The sequence below is a fragment of the Motacilla alba genome, chromosome 2, assembly GCF_015832195.1.
Source record: "Motacilla alba alba isolate MOTALB_02 chromosome 2, Motacilla_alba_V1.0_pri, whole genome shotgun sequence".
Classification (NCBI taxonomy): domain Eukaryota; kingdom Metazoa; phylum Chordata; class Aves; order Passeriformes; family Motacillidae; genus Motacilla; species Motacilla alba.
The window spans coordinates 47,796,360-47,815,411 of record NC_052017.1 but is presented as its reverse complement, the minus strand read 5'-3'; the positions used below and the strand labels follow the sequence as shown (position 1 = coordinate 47,815,411).

Here is a 19,052-nt window from a genome sequence, read left to right as displayed (position 1 = left end):
ACTATTGATTTTGTCTAATTCAATCTTTGCCGTGTGTTTCACAGGGACAAACGCTAAGCACGGGCTGCGCTGTAAGGCGTGCAAGATGAGCATCCACCACAAGTGTGCAGACAGTATCGGACAGCAGCGTTGCATGGGCAAGCTGGTAAGTGAGCAGCCCAGGGCAGTTTGTGCTGGAGCTACTTCTTTGTGTGCCTGAACCCCAGGTGTGCATTTAGCTGCTGCATTAACAGAACCCACACTAGATCGCTTTACTGAGGTGGGAAAAGTGAAGCCAGGTGGTGCCCAGTTGTCAATTTGGGCAATTGCTGCTGCACAAGGATGCAAACAAAACCAAAGAACGAATGTGGTCTGCTTTGTGGATGTGAAAATACAGTTACAGAATACAAATTTAGCTAGCCAACAAAATTAATTACCTTGATTTCAGCTGTGCTTGCTGTAGTGTAAACCTTTCAAAGAATGCTATAAATTAATCATAGTATTTCAGTAGGGTTTAACAAATGAAAAATCCCTCAAATTGTGTTTTATTGTTTTCTACACTGTTAGGGCTTGAATAAAAAACATAATTCACCTTAAAATGAAAACCAAGGGGTATTTCACAGGACGACAGAGCAGAGTTTGAAGCAATCTCTCAGCAGGAGAGGCTGGGAGGAGTCTGCCCCTGTAAGGACACAGCACTTTAGTGCCTGTCTTGCTTTCTGAGCTGCAAAATCTTATGATTGGCAATGGCAGTACACTGTGTCTGAGACAATTCTAACCCACCTTGTTGACTATTACAGGACTGCCGCTCCTTTTGGTTACTTTTGGAAAAAGAACTTGGAAAAATACCAATTGGAATATGAAAAGTGAATACCTAGATTCATGTTTCAGATGTTCTCAGATTTGTTCTGACTTGAGGACGCTTGAGACATCTGAGCTAAAACCAAACAATTTTACGGTGTTAAGTGATGGGAAAATGCAAGCACTGACTTCAAAAGTGCTACAAACCGCACCTTTCACTGGAAAGATCTCTTCTGTCCAAGAGTGCTCACTGAAAGCTATTGCTGTTTATATCCCTGAGGCAAGTCTTCATGTATCTAAACCATAATTACAGCTCTAGAATGAAGCATTCCAGTATAGGAAGTTGGTCTGTGAAGAGCTGAATGACAAGCCGTGGACAAGGCAAATATTATCCCATGTTAATTGATTCATGCATGTCTTGATTCCAGCCTCAGCTCTTGTGGTTACTAGTTTATAAAAACAAAAAAAGAGAGACCAAATTTACATCAGGAAGTTGTCAGCAAAATCACAGGAGTTTTGTGAGCTCATGTTGATGTTCTGTCTGAATCTAGCTTGGGGGCAGACAGAGGCTGAAGAATCTGGAATTTGTTCCTCTAAGACTCCAAGATTATCAGTTATCTCAGTCTTTTTCAGTCTTTTCTGCAGCTCATTACCTGAAGAACTAGTTGCCTATCAGGTTTTGATGTACACTGAACAGAGGATATGGAAAATATGCACATCTCCTCAAATCTTCCTCACTTCTCACTGTGACTAGAAGTTTTCGCAGTCTGCAGACATTAGAAATTGGGAGAGACCATTTGTGAAATTCCAATGCCTTGAAGGCATTCATTTTGAATACTAAGAATTTGCCTGATTTAAGTTTTTTAGAATGGTATAGGCACCATTATTTGCCATATTATGGTATTCTTTAATGATATAGCTTGAGTTGTTACGGTGCATTTTTCTATGAGTGGACACTATGGGAATATCTGGTAACAGCAGTCAGTCAGCAGTAAACCTTACGAAAACCTATAGGAAGAATTCCTTGGGTTTCACACATGCATATGTGGGAACATGAGGATTTGGAGCTGGGGTGGGGAAGGATAGTCACATGTTTAACAAATACAGTACAATGCAAATTCACATTCTGTAAGAAGATAGGGAGAGGGAAACTTCCCAGAACCTCTAATGATTCAGCACTTCAGCTGCAGTTAATTAATGTTGCTTTTGTATAAGACAAAAGAAAAAGGAGAGCTGAAAATGAGCCCCTCCTTCCACATAAATATAGGAAATTGTTTTTTTCTAGGCAAAAAATCAAATAAACATCTGATCTCTAAACCTCACAGTGACTGAACAACAGGAGGCAAATTTCCAGCCTCACTACAGTGTTCCACCATTAACCAAAGAGCTGAGGCTATTTCTGTTTCATCACTCAAGGCAAGCAATGTGCTTCATTTGTTTTTGCTTTTTCTCCCTCCAGCCAAAGGGATTTCGACGGTACTACAGCTCACCACTACTCATTCACGAACAGTTTGGCTGCATCAAAGAAGTGATGCCTATTGGTAGGTTTTGACTGCTTTTCCATTCAGTCTTCCCTTGGCAATGCTCTGCAACAGCAGCGGCAGACTTCCAGCCATGGTCTTTACCCTCAGCAGCCGTCCAGCTCCTTTCGGTGACTGGATGCCCTTCTGCCATCTCAGGAAAGGACCACTTCAAAGATACAAAGCTGGAAGAGGAGAGGGTGTGTTCATTGTCTGTTTCACTCAAAACCCTGTATGCATACCTCTTAGCAATTACCTTGCTTATGATAACAACTACCTGAGATCAAGGTAGGAACTTAGGAATGAAGAAACACTGAAAAATTGAGATGAGGGTCTGAGCTGGGAAAAAACAGATAAAAGACAGGGTGATCAAAATAGCAGGGGGCATTCAAATCACTGGTCCAGCTTTTCAGGGATGCTGCTAGGTTCCTGTCCTTTTTCATTCATATTTCTTACTTTCCTCATATTTTTCCTTATTGATCATATCTACACATTGTCTGAGTACTTGAAAGACCACTTTTTCCTCACTGTAATACCAAATTTCTGAAAAGAAACATTGTAAAACAGAGAAGTTAACTTTATTCTGGAAAGTATTTTTCCCTACCAATACTCTAACCAGGAAGGCAGACCTGGAAGTGCAAAGAAATCAAAGCTAAAACTAGGCAGTCAGTTTAAAACTACTTGTCTGATGACATTTGCATTCTTACTGTCAGCAGTTAAAAAAATTATTTACAAGGATTTCATCTAAGTTTCTCAAAAACACCCATAATTTTTATCAGAAGTAGTAGAAGCATTTCAAATAAACTCTGGCTAAAAAATGAGGTGTTCTTTGCTCCAATAAAAATCCAAAATCTGTTGTACTTTCTCAGTACTTTGGCTAAAGTTTCCCTCCTTCTACATAGTGCTACAAAGGTGCCATTTTCTACGTGCCCACAGCCTTGTGTCACAAGGGAAGTTGAGGTCTAAGAATGCAGGATGCAGGAGAGAGTTTGAACTGGGTTTGCTTGCTAGTGTTGAAGGCATCCATTTCTCTTCCATGGGAGATTATTTTTGTGGCTAGCTATGAGGGAAAGCTGCTGTTGAGAGCAATCCAAGAAGTCACTGGTGGAAACAAACGTGGATTAGAACCTCCTGGTGCTTTGTCTTCTTTACCACCACATGGGTATCACCAGTGATGATTAGGGAAGGAGAATGGCAGGTGAAGAGACACAAGGCAATGGCCGAGAATGGAAGAGCTAGGATGAGAGGAGGATGACCATACTGGGAGTAGAGAGGCAGCAGAAAATTGATATCAATTCCATTAAGTTCAACACTCACTTTTTATCAGGATGGTCTCTCAAATTGTTTCTAAGCATACAGTTCAACCTCTTGGTAGAGGCAGGTGTTGCTCCAAGTTAAGCAGGAACATGACCAGAAATATCCTCAGGGTATTGACTGATGCATGTTTTGCTCCTTCTGTTGCAGCCTGTGGAAATAAGGTTGACCCTGTGTATGAAACTCTCCGCTTTGGGACTTCCTTAGCCCAGAAAACCAAAAAGGGAAGTTCTGGAAGTGGATCTGACTCTCCCAACAGAAATTCTGTAGGTATCCCACATCTTTCTTCTGTTTTCTTTCTGGAGGAGCAACAGATATTCATTCACGTGAGATTGTGTCAGAGTTCACAAAACTTGTATTTCAAACCATAAAAAACCCCAAAATCTTACTCTCAGTTTCCATATTGAGACCAGAAAACTTGTTATTTTTTGCAAATTCAAGTTTTATGTATCTTTTAGATGACTTCTGAGAAAAGAAAAAAATGCTAATTAAATTAGTAAACTGTTTTATCAGATTGGAAAATGAAATATTACTCTTTTTATTTTGCATATCCATATAGAAGTGTAACAGAGATATTGAACTGTCAGGCTGGAGCAGATGCATAGTGCCTGTTGTTGATGGTGGCCATTTCCCCTTCATACAAGTGATAACGATGAGTTGGAGTCCTCAGAACCTAGATTTAAAAGTACATGACCCCAGTACAAGCCCAGACAAAATTAAGACACTTCTACTGCAACAAAGCAAGGGACTGGGACCTCCACTCCTTTCCAGTGCAGAATCATGAGGGAGGCACTACAGATCAGGGCTTCTCTCTCCAAACCCCAAACACAGACAGGTAGGATAAGGTTCTTGTATCCAGACAGGGAGGTTTTAGCCTTAATGTTTGTCATTCACTCTCTCAAAATCATAAAAGTCACTGTCTTAAGGACCATGGCAGAAAAGGTGGAGAACAAGGGAAGTGATAGTTCCTGTGGCCATGCCTTTGCTATATCCATACCTTGTTCAACAGTAACAGCTGCCAATTTCTTCCTTATCCTAGTATTGGGATCCACGAGATCAGGATCTCCTTCATGGTGTTGAAAGAACATTTCCTACTTTCTCAGCCTCTCATAAACAGGTGCTAACACCTATGTTTGAGGTTCTCTTCCATTCCCAAGATCCTCCCCAAGCCACCCCTCCCTCATTCAAAAAAATAATAACCAAAAAAAAGAAAATCACACCTGAATCCACTAAAGGAGGCTAAAGCTGATTGTCATCTCTAAAAATCAGACCCACATTATCTGACAACATCTTCTGCGTACATCTCATGGGACAAATCACTGGGCACAGAGACATGATGAGGGTTGGTCTCCAGGTATCAAAGGAAATACTTATATGCTTAATATCAAGTCATGCTAATATCTGTATATGTTTGCTACAACATTTCCCTGGCATTTAAATGCATGTTCACAGGCTGACCTGTAATCTCAGGTGGACTCTAAACAGGCACCAATTCATGTCAGACGGGAAAGAAGACAAACTCATTTAAGCAATAACTAAGTGAAGTCTGCAAGGGATTTATTAAGGGACATGTCCTCTATCCACCCCCATTTGTGCCTTAAAAGGAATTTACTAATTCCCTTTTTTTTTAAACCCAAAGTGAGTCTACCTTCTGTCGCATTATTACATTTCTTTCTTTCAATTATTTAATTTCCTTTGAAACAAAAATTTCTACAAATGTAATTATTGCTTTCTAAATCAATAAAGTTTATGTTGAATTATAAATGGAAACTCAAGCGTAGAAATCACTAATGCTGTGTCAGCTTACTCTAGGGAGCTGATTATAACTAGGTGGGGTGTGGGCGTAGAATTAGGAACGCAAGTTCATTACAGGAATTTCTCCAGGGTATTGAAGCTGAGAGAGAATGTAACATGTGTCAGCATACAGGAAATAGAACACATTAGAGAATTGAATAAACAGACCTGAGAAACCATAAATTCTGCCAGCACAAGCTTGTGGATTGAGACAAGGATAAAAAACAGGGTAGCCACAACCCTGAACGAAATGATGGAGCTTTAAAACTGATGTGTGACCTGGGAGTAGGTACTGACCAGTAGCTGCAACAGGGATGTGGCACAGAACCCTTAGAAGTATGTGTGGTTAATAACTCAGAGGGACTATGATCTTCCCCCAGTGATCTTCACTTCTGGGCTGCTCTGCTCCTCTCCAAGCAGAAGCAGCAATGCAGCTGTGAGGCTGTGCCGAGTCCCGGCCCTGTGAGATGGAATGTGCTTCAAGGTCCTGCCATGTCACCAAACTAGGGACACCAGGAACATGGGGACAGCTGGGATACTACTTCACCTTGCAGGTGGTGTCCAAGCTGTCTAAGGCCTTGCTCTGGGTCAGCACAGCAAAAGTGCTCCTGCTGAAGGTGATGAAAAGCAAAGGTGACTGGCTTTGGAGCTGTACCTTGCCCCTACAGCCATGAAGCTTCCATACTGCATGCAGTTCATGTAGACAGCCTCTACTCTCTGCAGAGGCAACCACCTTCCTCTAAACTAGCCAAAGTATTTTTAACATGACTGAGCTGTGTGGATATACGTGGATGTACTCATTGATTTTTCCGCCCGGGTTCTGCATTTCCCATAAAAGAAAGTGGCCATATGTTCCAGATTTACTACCTACTGCTTGCTTCAAAACTGTGCTTCTGCAACCCACATTTATACAAAAAGGCACTTGAGGTGATGTAAATGTGAATCTAGTTCTTAGTTTTTTGTGGATCAGGTCATCTCAAAAGCAGCTTTGCACCTCTATCATTTCTATTAGACCATTTGTCATGTAGTCATTCAGTGAAAAATCATTAAAGGTAAATGAGGTTGCCTCAGAAGGTTTTGGATGAGGTAAATACTGAAGAGACAGTCACTACACATCCCATATGCACTGGAACTTAACAAAATAATATTAATTGCTACTCAGCAATAATGAAGCTAATCTGTGAGAACTGAGGAACATATTGTAGCAATGAGCTGAAAAATAGCTGGGACTTAGTCTTTCAACAAAGCCAGTTTTCTCTTCACCACCCAGCAACCAGAATCCATAGATATGCTCTACACTGGATCTGTGTAAACTTTGCTATTGCAGTGCCTTCTCATCCTCGGGTGACCTATTTGGGCAAGATGCAAGACAAACATGACCTGCTGCAAAAGGCTGAGTCCAAAAACAAGGAGCAACAGAGCAGCAAAATAAAGTATATATTCTTAAAACAGCAAGGGAAACAAGATAGCCACAAGACACCTGTGGCTCAAATCTACTTTCAACCCCTTTGTTCATTGGTTTCCTTCATGGAGGAATAGCTAGGAAAGTACTGGATAGGAGAAATAAAATTGTGAGAGCACTTTCTAAAAAAAGCTTTGCTGTCAACACTAGTAAAAGGGGAAAAAAACAACATGTAAAATCTATATAACAACTCCTAAACAAAAACAAATGTTCCTGTGATGCAGGCACAGGACTACAAAGCAATAGAGCAAACTGTGTGTACAGTACAATTGTAAAGTGTCATACAATAACAATAAATCCTTCTTGTGACTTAAAATTTGTGAGCTAGAAAAAGATATTGGGAACAATGAGTTGGAATAAATTTACATTTATTCAGATTACAGAAAGCACCTGACTCAACTTCAATCTTTGGGGGTTTTCTGGTTATCAAAGATGTGGAGAGTTCAACAACTGAAGTTTTGTTAAGGTCAGACTCGCACAGAGTTGTTTGGATCAGCTCCTCATTCCTATTGGGCGATACAAGGAGAAGCTGACTACCCAACCAAGGAATCTGTATGCAGGGTATACTTTTGAGGCTTGAGATTATGTCATCCTACGTTTTCCTATACCCTGGAACACTGGGTCCCTAATCATGACTGACATTAATATGGTACAAAAAAGAAATCATAGTAATTCCAAAAGCAACACTTAGGTTTCAATTTCCCTAACCATACTGGCCAGATGACTGTTTAAAAAGAAAGTGAGGGCAGATATTTAAAGACTGACTTCATCCACTTCATTGCACTCTAGCTCTTTCTTTTACAGCATTTTAACAGAATTAAAATGACCCTTACATTACAGTTACTTTACTGAATAATGTATTTGGGACTGATATATTAAAATTCAGTAGTTTCAACTAATTTTCAGTCTCCCTAGATGATAGCTATTTAGTATACCTGCAGAATCTTCAGATTCCCTCATGCCCTCTCTGTTTTAGTCAGAGAAGCACATCGCTCAACATAATCCTTTGTTCCTTAACTTTCACTTTATTTTATACTGCAAAAATCTTTTTTTGTGCTCCAGACTCCAAACTCTGTCTGGAGGTTTTTTTCTGGGCTTCCACTGCTCCCCGTGCAGTAGGTATGTGTTGTGCATCATCAGATCCAAGGTTTCCTTCCATCCCGCTAGGCTGACTCTGCTCTGTTTTCTCACCACTCAAGTACTGCGTTTCTCCAAGATCCTTGCTGTGGCTTTATTTCACTTCATTGGTCCCTTTTTCTTTTTTCTCCTGTCTCATTTGCTCTTTCTGTCCCTGCAGACAGCTGACTTGGTGGAAGTTCCAGAGGAAGGCAATAGCTCTGCAGGCACCCTTGACATAAGCAGAAAACGCAGCAACAGCGGTGAGTGCCCCTCAGGCCAGGACAGTCCCCTCAGGTGAAAAGGCCCATGTACAGTCTGTTTCAGAGGAGGGGTTATGACATGTCCAGGTTTTACCAGTGTTCAGGTTTCCAAAGCAGGAGGTGAGTTGGTGCAAAAAATTTGGGGAATGCTTTTTGCCATTCAGATGCGATTGAAGCCATCACTTTCCTTATTGTATGTGTCCAAAAGTGCAACTGGAGAAGGTTCAGGTCCATTCCCTATCTCCTGTCTTTACTTCATGATCATGACTGTAGACAACATGCTTCACTTCCACGTTGGCAAAGTGCAACCAAAAAAACACTTTCTTTTCCATATGTTTGATTTTTTTCCACATGATTTTGTACCTAATAACCTCTTGGGGACAGAAAATGAATCATAAAATATCTTAGTGTCTGTAAAATACATAGCACAGTGAATTTTGATTATAATTGCATCTTCTCAGTACAACTGTAGTATGTGCCCAGTAATATTAATGGCCCAATTCCTTTGTTTGATTTGCAGTACAAAAGTAATGTGTTTTTACAGCATTCGTTTTATGAGATTTGAAAACCATCATAGCATCAAGAGTTTAGTAATGAAATCTCAGCCACCAAGAATTGGTGTTTGTGACCATGTTCTTGAATTCAGTCATGGGGTGGAAGTCACACACAAAAGGAGTTATTGTTCAGCACAAATTCAGGCCCAAACCATCATGGCAGCTTCTCTAGCAGCACCTGAAATCTGCTTTGCTGAATCTCACAAGATGTACAGAACAAAACCAAACCATACTGAGCATAACTTTTTTCTTTGTGGTACCCCCCGTGCTCCTTACATACTGCTACCAATTCATGTAGGTGGAAGGCCAGCTTTAGCTGTCTGTTTCTATATTATGCCACCTCCTTATTCCTTTCCTCCCCTCTTGGTCCTATCACCTCTCCTCACTGTGTTTTGTCATTTCTTTCTTCTCATTTTGTGAATATCTCATCCATATTATCTGATTTCTCTTGAAAATTTTTTAAAGTTTTCTGTCTTGCAAGTGCAAGTTGACCTGACCTGGTTAAAGATAGAGAATTCAGTCTGCTCCACATTGTTTAATCCTGGCCACCTGAGACTGAATTGATCCTGTTTGAATGTTCAGATAACTTTTTATTTCTTTGCAAGTCAATAGCTTCATTTCTGAAACCCAAAGAAACTTTTTTTCTCTGAGATCTGTATTCACTGAATGCACAGAATAGCATTCAAGGAACTTACTTAAAGAGATTAGTTTAAAAACTCAGCATGTGTCAAACCTCCAAATAACTTCCTCGGCACATTAACGATTCCTTTGATCAGCACTGGCTTTTTTACAATCCGTCCTTTAGGGGCTCAGGGTATAAATTATGCATCAGTCACTCCAAAAATTTCTTCTTGGTAGATTTTTAATAAACTGCACTGTTTGCACAAGCTATGGAAATGGTAAAATGTAAAAATCCCTGGTTTTTCCTTTCCTTTTTTTTTTTTTGGTCTGCTGCTGCTAGGGCAAACAAGTATGAAAATAGATGGATTTCTGTTGTGTGGAGATATGAACAACATAGCTCTATGGCTTTCAGATTCAAGTGCCTCCTATTAACATCCAGAGACCACAAACTAAACATAGATTAAAAATATAAATACATTCAAAATGTTTTTACTAAGTGACTCATGACTCCTTTTTCCTCAGTTGTCTACTGCCTCTTTATCAGGAAGTTCCACATTAATGCCTCAATGACTCAGGTCCATTCCAGTCAAGTTTGTGTTGTTGTTTTGTTGGGTTTTTTATTCCCTATTAAAATAGTGTTCTACAAATAATTATTTAGGAAAATGTACATTTGATGCTCTTTGGTAAAGGGAAACAGCAGAAAAGACAGCTTCCAGAAGGGTAAAAGGACCCAGCACACCCGTGGCCATGCAATTTTCCCTGTAGAACTCCTATGATAACAACTTCAAGGGGAGATTCTTTCATTCAGGCCCTGGCATAAATCCCATGAAGCAAAGCTTCCCAGTTTACCACTGTGAGATGCAATTTCCAGCCCTTCAGCCTCCTCTAAGCCAGTTAGACTCAGCAGTTTCACTGCTGTGATCTACTGTCTGTCCCAATAGCCAAAATGTACTTTAGGTAACACCTATGAGCCTGTTATCAGCAGTGATTTGAGCACTTTCGCCTTGAATCAAATATGGGATGTCATCCCTGCAAACCCAGTTTTAGTAAGCACTTCTCAGCCAGAACAAGGTCACAGTTCAGCTACCTCCTCATGTGCTGGGTCAGCTTCACGGTTCACGAGGCTGTGCATTAGTAACTTGCTTTATTTTCTGTCACCAAACTGGAATTACTCCAGACAGGATGCTGAAATACTTTTACTTTGTCTGGAGAATGACTTTTTGCAAGTCTAAAAAGCTCCTGGTTTCCCAACTCGGTACTCACCAGAACATCTTCAATTTGCCTCCTAACTCCTGTTCCTCTGAACATGAAAAGTAAAGCAGAGCGATTTGAGTAGGACTTAAACCCAAACTGTAATAGCAGCACTTTAAACACCTTCATGCAGATGCCAGACATATATGTACCCCTATATTAATGATGCAGTAAATTAGGTTTATTTCTAAGGTTTTCCTTCTTGTACTTGTGGTAGTCTGCAGGGTCAGAGTCCCTTTGCAACAGGACTTGGTGAGGAGCATATTGAGGCCTCAGGTCCACTGCAGTCAGGACAGCCAGACACAACTTGTGTTGACATTTTCACGTTAAGTGTGGCAGGTATCAGCTCACATGCTCCCTTCACATTCACAGATTGAACTTTACGACTACAACATCGTCTTACATTTTGTCAGAGAAGATGTGTGTGCTCATGAATGCCTGTCACTTTGTACAAAATCTTTCTCATGCGTGTTGTGGCTGCCGTTTTGCTTGTCTTTTATCTGTTACAAGAACACTGTCATGTTTTTCAATATCAAAGTACAGGTCTCTACTATCATAGAACCTTACTATTTCCCTCATAAAGCTTCTCCATAGACTATCTTATGTTGTCAGCTACCATGTAGACTAGTCCAAGAAATAGGGTTAATGAAAGAAAGGACAAGCAAGGGACAAAACAGAGGAGAAAAATTCAGTGGATTGGTGTTCCCTGGACCTTTCTTCCCCTGAATGCATGTAACTGTATGCCAGAGAAACAAAAAGAAAATGCCCCCAAGTCACCTGATACTACCACTTTGGAGATTGCCCAATTGTTAGAGGCTGCAAAGTCCAGCTTCTGCTCAAAACACCTACAGAGGTAAATGGTAGCAAAAGACATTGATGGTTCTAGCTGCTCAAAGACTCCAGCTATTAAAAAAAATCATATTCAGACTTTTTCCAGAAGCAAGGAACACTGGGCAATTCTTATAATGTGGAGGGGGAATTCAGTCAAAGGATAAAGCCACTGTGTTTTTTCTAGGGAGGTAACTGAGGACAAGTATCAGTCAGCATATGAATGAATTACAATAGGGGGTAACTGATTAATTATCGGGTATGTTAGGTGTTGTGACTGTTGTCTTACTCTATGAGTTTCTGATTTAGTAACTTAAAAGCAAAATTTTACTTCTGCAGGCCTGTGTCTGAGTTTACCTACCCTAATTTGAAAGCAATTCAGGTACCTCCTGTAAATTCAGAGAGAGAAGTAGTGTATCCAGTGCACCCCAGGAATGAACTAGTGAAGAGAGGGAACAAGAAGGCTATCAAACACTTAGAGGTATAGGTCAAAAAGGGGAAGGAAGAGGTTTTGCATACATACTTTCCCAAGATTGCTCATATATGATCATCAGCTTTTGCAGGTGCTTTAAAATGGAAATACTGACATGACAATACAGTACTGAAAGTGAGAAAAAGCCTGCTGGGCTTTAAATAGTAATGCACTTACTGTACCTGGGTTCTGTTCATAGTGTCGTACTTGTGTCTATTCATCTGATCAAAATGGTTCGTTTGTTACACTTGTAAATTCTGGAGGACAGAGATTGTGTCATGTGCCAATGGAATCTGTGGTTTTGTTGGGAGTGTAGAAGGGCTCAGAGGAGACCACAAGGAATCAAAGAAAATACGGAGAAAGGGAAGAGATGAATAAAATCCAGGTGATTCTGTTAAGGTGAAGAGTCTTAAACTACTCCTAAAATGTCATGTGTTTTCTTTATTTCAGTGTTTACATACTCTGAAAATGGCACAGAACACTTTGGAGAAGAACCAAAAAGTATACATTCCCCGGTATGAGCATAAATTTTGTGATGATGCAATGGTAATGGGAAGTCATATAAAACTCTTGTTCTTATGGCTGAGGACCTTGACTAGGTCTGATGGGTCACTGATATCTGACAGTTGTATTCTTACACCATTTCTGGGCCGCTGGCCACAGCTGGAAGCAATACACTTCACTGGATGTCTTTTTGGTTTATCCTTTGTCATCACTTCATGTTTTTCTGCTTATTGCAAATTGATTTGGGAATGCAAAAAATCCAGTGTGCAGGCTATGTAATTAGAATAGAACTCCCATCATGTAAAAATCACAGATTTTATTTTGAAAATTATTTAGTGTTTGCTTCAGCTGCTTTTTCTTTTTTTCTTCCCCCAGATTAACAGTGGAAAAAGCAAGAAAAAAGAATAACCAGTCTTCTCTGTGGAAAACCCAACACAAAAAGCTTTCACATATTAAAATCACTTTTAAAAAGTGATTTTGCTGCTCTGAATTGGGGCCTGTGCACTGTACAATTCTAGCTCCATTCAGTTCTCTACAGTGAGAACTGTAGACTAGACACCTTATAAAATGCCAATAACACACTACTGGGCTCATGAGAGCAATCATATGTACTACTGAGAGAAAAAAGGCACACTCATATTTGAAATCTTGTCCCAAAGATCCCAAAGAGCAGCCAGTGCAAATTTCTGCTTGTGTTCTTTGGAAGCCTGGAATTTGATCTTCAAGTTAAATAATCTTCTTTCTGAATTAAGATAGTTACTGCCTTAATGGCTTGCAATGTACCTGGGCCATAGTCCTCCAAGCTGTGAGAGCAGAGAGATGATTTTGGCTAATTTATTGTAAGATCAGGTTCTGGTTCCACTGTCTGTAACAAAATGAACTAAATTCCTTTACAGAGCAGCTATTTAAATTTTCTCTTTCTCTTTTTTTTTTAAAGGGACCATTTTATAAAAGCACGTTACAAATGAACACCTATGTTGCCTTGTACAAATTTGTACCACAAGAAAATGAAGACTTGGAGATGAGGTAAACTCCAAAATATTAGTTGATTTGACACATTTGCACTGATGGTCATATATGACTTTGGGGAAGGGAGGGTTTCTTCTGACATTTTTAATACGCACTTTTATAGATGGAGCCGTCAAGACACAAAGATGTTCTCACAGTTAAAAAAGAGCAGATGACCAATTCTTTTGGCAAGGATACAATAGATTAAAAGTTTCAAAAACACTTCTATCACTTTAGGAGCAAGATGGCTTTCAGCTATAAAATGTTCTCACTTGCTTTGTTTTTCAATCAGAAGTTTTCAGCTAGGAATTCTCCACCACCTCTCATGCTAATGCTAGAAATTTTACCAGTCCTCTTTGATCCTCCCTCTTATTCAGTTCTGTCTGAAAAAATAAAATGGTGTCCAGCTGCTGGGTATCAGTGTTTTCAGTGAGAACTTTGCAAAATAACCTTGTTAATTGCTACTTTTAGCATTTACTTCCTCAGTTCTGCATCAGTTGCTTTCATTACAAGGTCTAATCCAAGCCCAATGAAGGAAAAGGACAGTTTTTCTTTCACTGAAATTATTTTGTTCATGCTACTTACATTTTGCATGGTCTTGCTAGAGTTCTTACTGTGAAACATGGCACCTGTCTTCAAGGCATCCCTATATCAAAATAATCATGCATGTGCCACAGAATTTAGGGAATTGTCAGAGAAATGCCCCTCTCCTCAGCATCTCCAAAGTTGAAAGTCTTTTTCCTGTTCCCATCTGTGCCTTCTCATTGGTCTGGAACTAAAGTGGGGGATGTAATGCAGAAATTACAAGTTTTCCTATCATTCTGCTTTAATGGCATTTCCCGATAATTATTTTAGGAATGTCAGCTCTTCAGAAAATAACCACAGTATATGGAAACCTTTGGTGCACCTTACCAACTATTGTTCTTGAAAGATTCCACTTTGCATCCTGCTCTTTAGGAGTGTATTCCATCTCGTGCATTTCTTCTATTAAATAGAACATCTCTCAGACAAGCCTGCACTGGACTACCATCCTCATCCAGACACAGAAATCCAGAAACCATATCAACCTTCAAAATCTTCCTGTTCCACATTTTAGAGGGAAAATAGCCTGTGGTCTGAAATGTTCTCTTTCAGGGAACACCAGACTCTTTCCAGGGATACTAGCTAGGATTTCGACTAGTGCTACTCAACCACAGCAGCACTGTTTGTCCCTTGGTCAGAAATTCAGTAATATATGTGTTAACATTGTTCCATAAGGGATGCTCAGTAGCTGGTAATGTTGTTTTGTTACTGCAGAGCTTGGCAGGATCCAGCTCTCTTGCATGAATTCCCATTTAGCATAGATGAGGTGCTGGAGGTGGGTTCAGTAGAGCAATGTTGTCAAGGCTGACAAGCACTGTCCTGGGAACCCAAGTTGGGAACCAGCCAGGCATTGAGCAGCTCCATCATAACAAAGACAAGTAGCAGGGGAAGGACCTGAGCTGAAAGGAAGAGTTAGGGCAGATTTCTGGAGTTCCCAGCTCATCTCTGAGAGGATACAGTGAGTGGCAGATTACTGCAGTGAAGATGTGTAGCCCTGATTTCAGGTGAAATTAGAATTTACCACAGCCAGGATTTCTTCCTTAACAGCAGAAGCAATCAGTCAGATTTTCCAGTGCTCTGGCATAAGTAAAGTAGGACATTGCAGTAATACACTTGTTCTAAGAGATGGCCTTATATTACAAGAGAGAATCCTGAAGACAAGCATGAAGAAAGAGAATCCTCAAGACAAGCATGTGGCACATTTCAGACACTGCAGAGAATAGAATAGAATAGAATAGAATAGAATAGAATAGAATAGAATAGAATAGAATAGAATAGAATAGAATAGAATAGAATAGTTGGAAGGGACCTACAGGAGTCCTTGTAGGGACTTGCCACCTTGCCACCTCCTGAAACCTAGATCACTGAGGTAGAGCAGACAAAACTAGTAGTAAGAACTAAGTGGGTTAACCCCCTATCACGGATTAGCAGCTTAAATCTAGGGTGCAAGAATAACAGGTCTGGATGCCATTTCTATTTTTAATCCTTTTTTGAGATTAAAGACATCTATATTAGCTCTCTTCTAGGAAAATCAACAAAATCAACGAGCCTTCAACCTAAAATTCTCTGTGCTCAGGCAAGTGACAGGGAGAGACTTTAGGTTCAGTTGCCATCTTTCTCTGACAGCCAAACAAATTTGTATTTTCTGGGTTATTTTCTAACAACCAGGCTGAAGAGTAAGGGTTGGACAAGGCTCTCTAAATCCTTCATGTTGAAAGTGTTTTTCTTTTCAGTGTAAGGGCTCCAATGGTGTTGGCCCCAGTCTATTCACTTTGAAGTTACAGGTTGCCTTAAAACCTATTTGAGTGATTAATATAAATATTAACTGTAGTAAAGGATTCATATATTCTTTCCTGTTGAAAAAAAAATCTTTTACTACTGGGATACCAAGTTGTCCATTTTCTCTAGCTTTCTTCCTCACCTCAGTAACATTTGATTTTTCCAAACACATTGAAACGGGTTCTTGAGGAGGGCTTGAACAAAATCCTGTTTCAGATTGCGCAGTTAGAAGACTAAATGCATGTTTCTCCAGTCATCAGCAGCAATGATAACCACTTGGAAAGTGGACCAAAAAGGCCCACCACTGACCATACCTCCGGCTGCATACTGGACAGATCCACATTTTCTATGCATGCTCTGAAAGAGCCTGTTACCCATCATAACAGATGCTCCAGATGTGTTTGCAGGCTCTTATGCTGATACCTTAACAATACAATGAGCCTAACAAGGAAAGCTGAATAATTAGAGGTCAACAATTAATTTTATTAAGATCAAGAAATGTCTACTATCCAGCAAATAGAGCTTTCTGGAGTTAATGCCTTTGGAAATGGTCTCCCACTTACTTTCTACAACATACCACTATTATAAGTACGTAGGAATGTTGATGAAGTGCCACCAGTGGGGGGGGAAAGGTCAAATAACTGTTCAACTACCTGCACAAAATCAGCTTAGCAAATTTCGCTATTAGTGTTTCCAGCCAAATTATTCTCCTAGCTCTGCTTTGGAACTAGTCAGCTGGATGCTGATACTTAGCAATTACAACTCAGCACCACACATTAAAAAGGTAAATATGTCCCATTCAAATCAAAAAGACATTCTTGGGCAGAATTATATCCCTGCTGACTAATTGCTTTTGTCAGTAAAATAGAACTATTTTCCTGCTGCCTTCCTTCTGCAATCACAGCTTGAAAACACAGATGATGAAGTAGTGTGTCCCAACAGTGTGAAATGGTCTTAAAATAAAGCAATAATGCCTTTTACAAAGAGAGACTGTATTTTAAACAGTTCCTTAATAAACAGGAAGCAAAACTTCCAGTTCATAGATGTTGTCTCAAAGATATGACTCCAAGATACAGAGACTGTCTTACTACATTAACATGTGTGACTGAAGAAAACCTTGCTACCCTATTGAGTCTACCCTCAGTGAATGCTCAAACAAAATAACTATGTAAAGACCACCTTCCTGTTAGAAGGGAATTGTGAAAGCTGATTCAACATGACAATTAAGAGTCATCTTACATACTATCCCTCTTCTAATTACAGGCCAGGAGATATGATCACACTTCTGGAAGACTCTAATGAAGACTGGTGGAAGGTATGTGCTAATCAGTTTATATCTGTTTTCTTTCCAAAAGGAAAAATATCTTGTTTTCAATACTGAAATTGTATTAAAGCTTCTACTGTTTACAATCTTCTTCTTTCAATATGTTTCCTTCATAGGGGAGAATTGATGACAGAACTGGATATTTTCCTGCTAACTTTGTTCAGAGAGTGCAACAAAATGAGAAAATTTACAGGTGTATCAGGACATTCATTGGCTGCAAGGAACAGGGACAGATAACTCTGAAAGAGAACCAGGTAAGATCCTCTGTGCTGGATCTTCACTGGGTTCACTGGAGCATCCAGCAGTCTTACCAATGACTGAAGGGAGAATTATGCAACATGGGGACAGGCAGATTTTTTTACTGCAATTTTATAAGATTTATTATTGAATGGTAACAGTGCCTAGTAGCCAGTTAAGAGCAGTGTTTGCCTTGTGCAAACACATACTTGATGCCTAACATAGCCTGAATTTTCAGTTTCATGGACATTCCTAGTGATACTTTAAATATTTCTCACTCTCTTACTGACTTCAGAGGGATGAACACAGAGTCTTAGCGGTAGACCTTGTGTGTCTGAAAAATGATCTGGTTTTCTCCTCATTATTAGAGCTAATCTAATAAAAGATAGTGCCTCCCTCCCCAGATCTTAACTTACCTAAAGATCTAAACACAGCCCACTGTCTTGGCTTCAACAGGAAGAGAGTTAAGGCAGCATGACACAAAGCTGTAAATCCTTAATGTGACACTTGTTCACCAGTTGCAAGGTATATTTAATCCTTTTTTTGTGTATGTGTCACCACTTAAATACCCACTCTACAGGCTGTAATTTATTTTAAGCTTTTAAGTGCCCCTGTGAGCTTAAGTACTACATACAGTGAGGACTTGCAGGGTCCATTCACCCTGGTGTATTTTCAGCAGCTCCTTCTATTTTGTGTCCTTCAGGTAGGTTCACTAGGCACAAGCCATGACTAAAAACCTGCATTAAGGGACAGGTTTGTGGCATAAGCTGATCTAAATAGGATGATGACATACTAAGGGTACACACAGCTTGAGTACTCTGAAATCTGGATGCAATAGAAAGGTAGATTATTTTTCTCACTGCACCTTGCAAAGCCCAGTGTTCATCTGCCTCATTAGGTCTCTCCTTTCCAGTGGCAACTGTGTCACATCACCAGAAATGGTTTGCCTTATAACCTGAACAGCCACTGATTTTAATAAAGTAGAGAAGAAGTCACAACCAGTGTGGACTTGAGGACTGTAGATTTTTCCATACAGAACTTCCTTAATGCTTCACTGCACCGGTGGATAAGATTAACTTACAGCTTGGCTGCTGCTGATTTGTGGGCATAGCAAAACATAAAAGTGCTAACAATCCTTGGGTGCACACAGCTTTTTAAGGAAGGCACAGAAATACAGTGACCAGAATATATTTTATCTGCCCCTGTAGATGTAGTACATTGGGTAGCCCTGTAGTTTCTGGAAAGAAAGTTCTTACATTCTTTTTACCCAACATCTCTTTTAATTTTTTTCTGTCTGTACACACAGAAAAAAGAAATATTACCAGAGCAGAACAAGAGCTTTTGGAGGCTTTGTGTTCTAAAATAAGCAATACACAGAGGCAAAGGTAGGACATGGTAGTGTTGGAACATGGCATTCCAGCATGAGGGAATGGTCAAGATTTGTGTCACTTCTCATTAGTGGGCGTACCAGATCATCTCTGTCAGTGTGACTACTGCTGCAAGCAGTGAGAGCCCAGTTGCTTGCCTCAGTTCTCACAAAACTACAGTTTCCAAGTGGGCAGCTCTGGCAGCTTCGTCTAAACACAAGGACCTTCCTATTGTCCTTATTTCATAATAGCATCACAAAGGGAGCTCAGAGTCAG

The 19,052-nt window shown here is 40.0% G+C and overlaps 1 protein-coding gene across 4 annotated transcripts in view; it reads left to right on the top strand.

Annotated features, from left to right (window-relative positions):
• Window positions 1-19,052, top strand: part of STAC (SH3 and cysteine rich domain) — a 72,319-nt gene that overhangs the window by 43,699 nt on the left and 9,568 nt on the right. For all 4 annotated transcript variants that reach the window (XM_038128771.1, XM_038128774.1, XM_038128772.1 and 1 more), the window contains exons 3-10: window positions 45-145; window positions 2,240-2,321; window positions 3,765-3,880; window positions 8,168-8,249; window positions 12,426-12,490; window positions 13,417-13,505; window positions 17,112-17,163; window positions 17,289-17,426. In XM_038128771.1, the coding sequence (XP_037984699.1) occupies window positions 45-145; window positions 2,240-2,321; window positions 3,765-3,880; window positions 8,168-8,249; window positions 12,426-12,490; window positions 13,417-13,505; window positions 17,112-17,163; window positions 17,289-17,426 (725 nt within the window). The remainder of the gene's footprint in view (window positions 1-44; window positions 146-2,239; window positions 2,322-3,764; window positions 3,881-8,167; window positions 8,250-12,425; window positions 12,491-13,416; window positions 13,506-17,111; window positions 17,164-17,288; window positions 17,427-19,052) is intronic.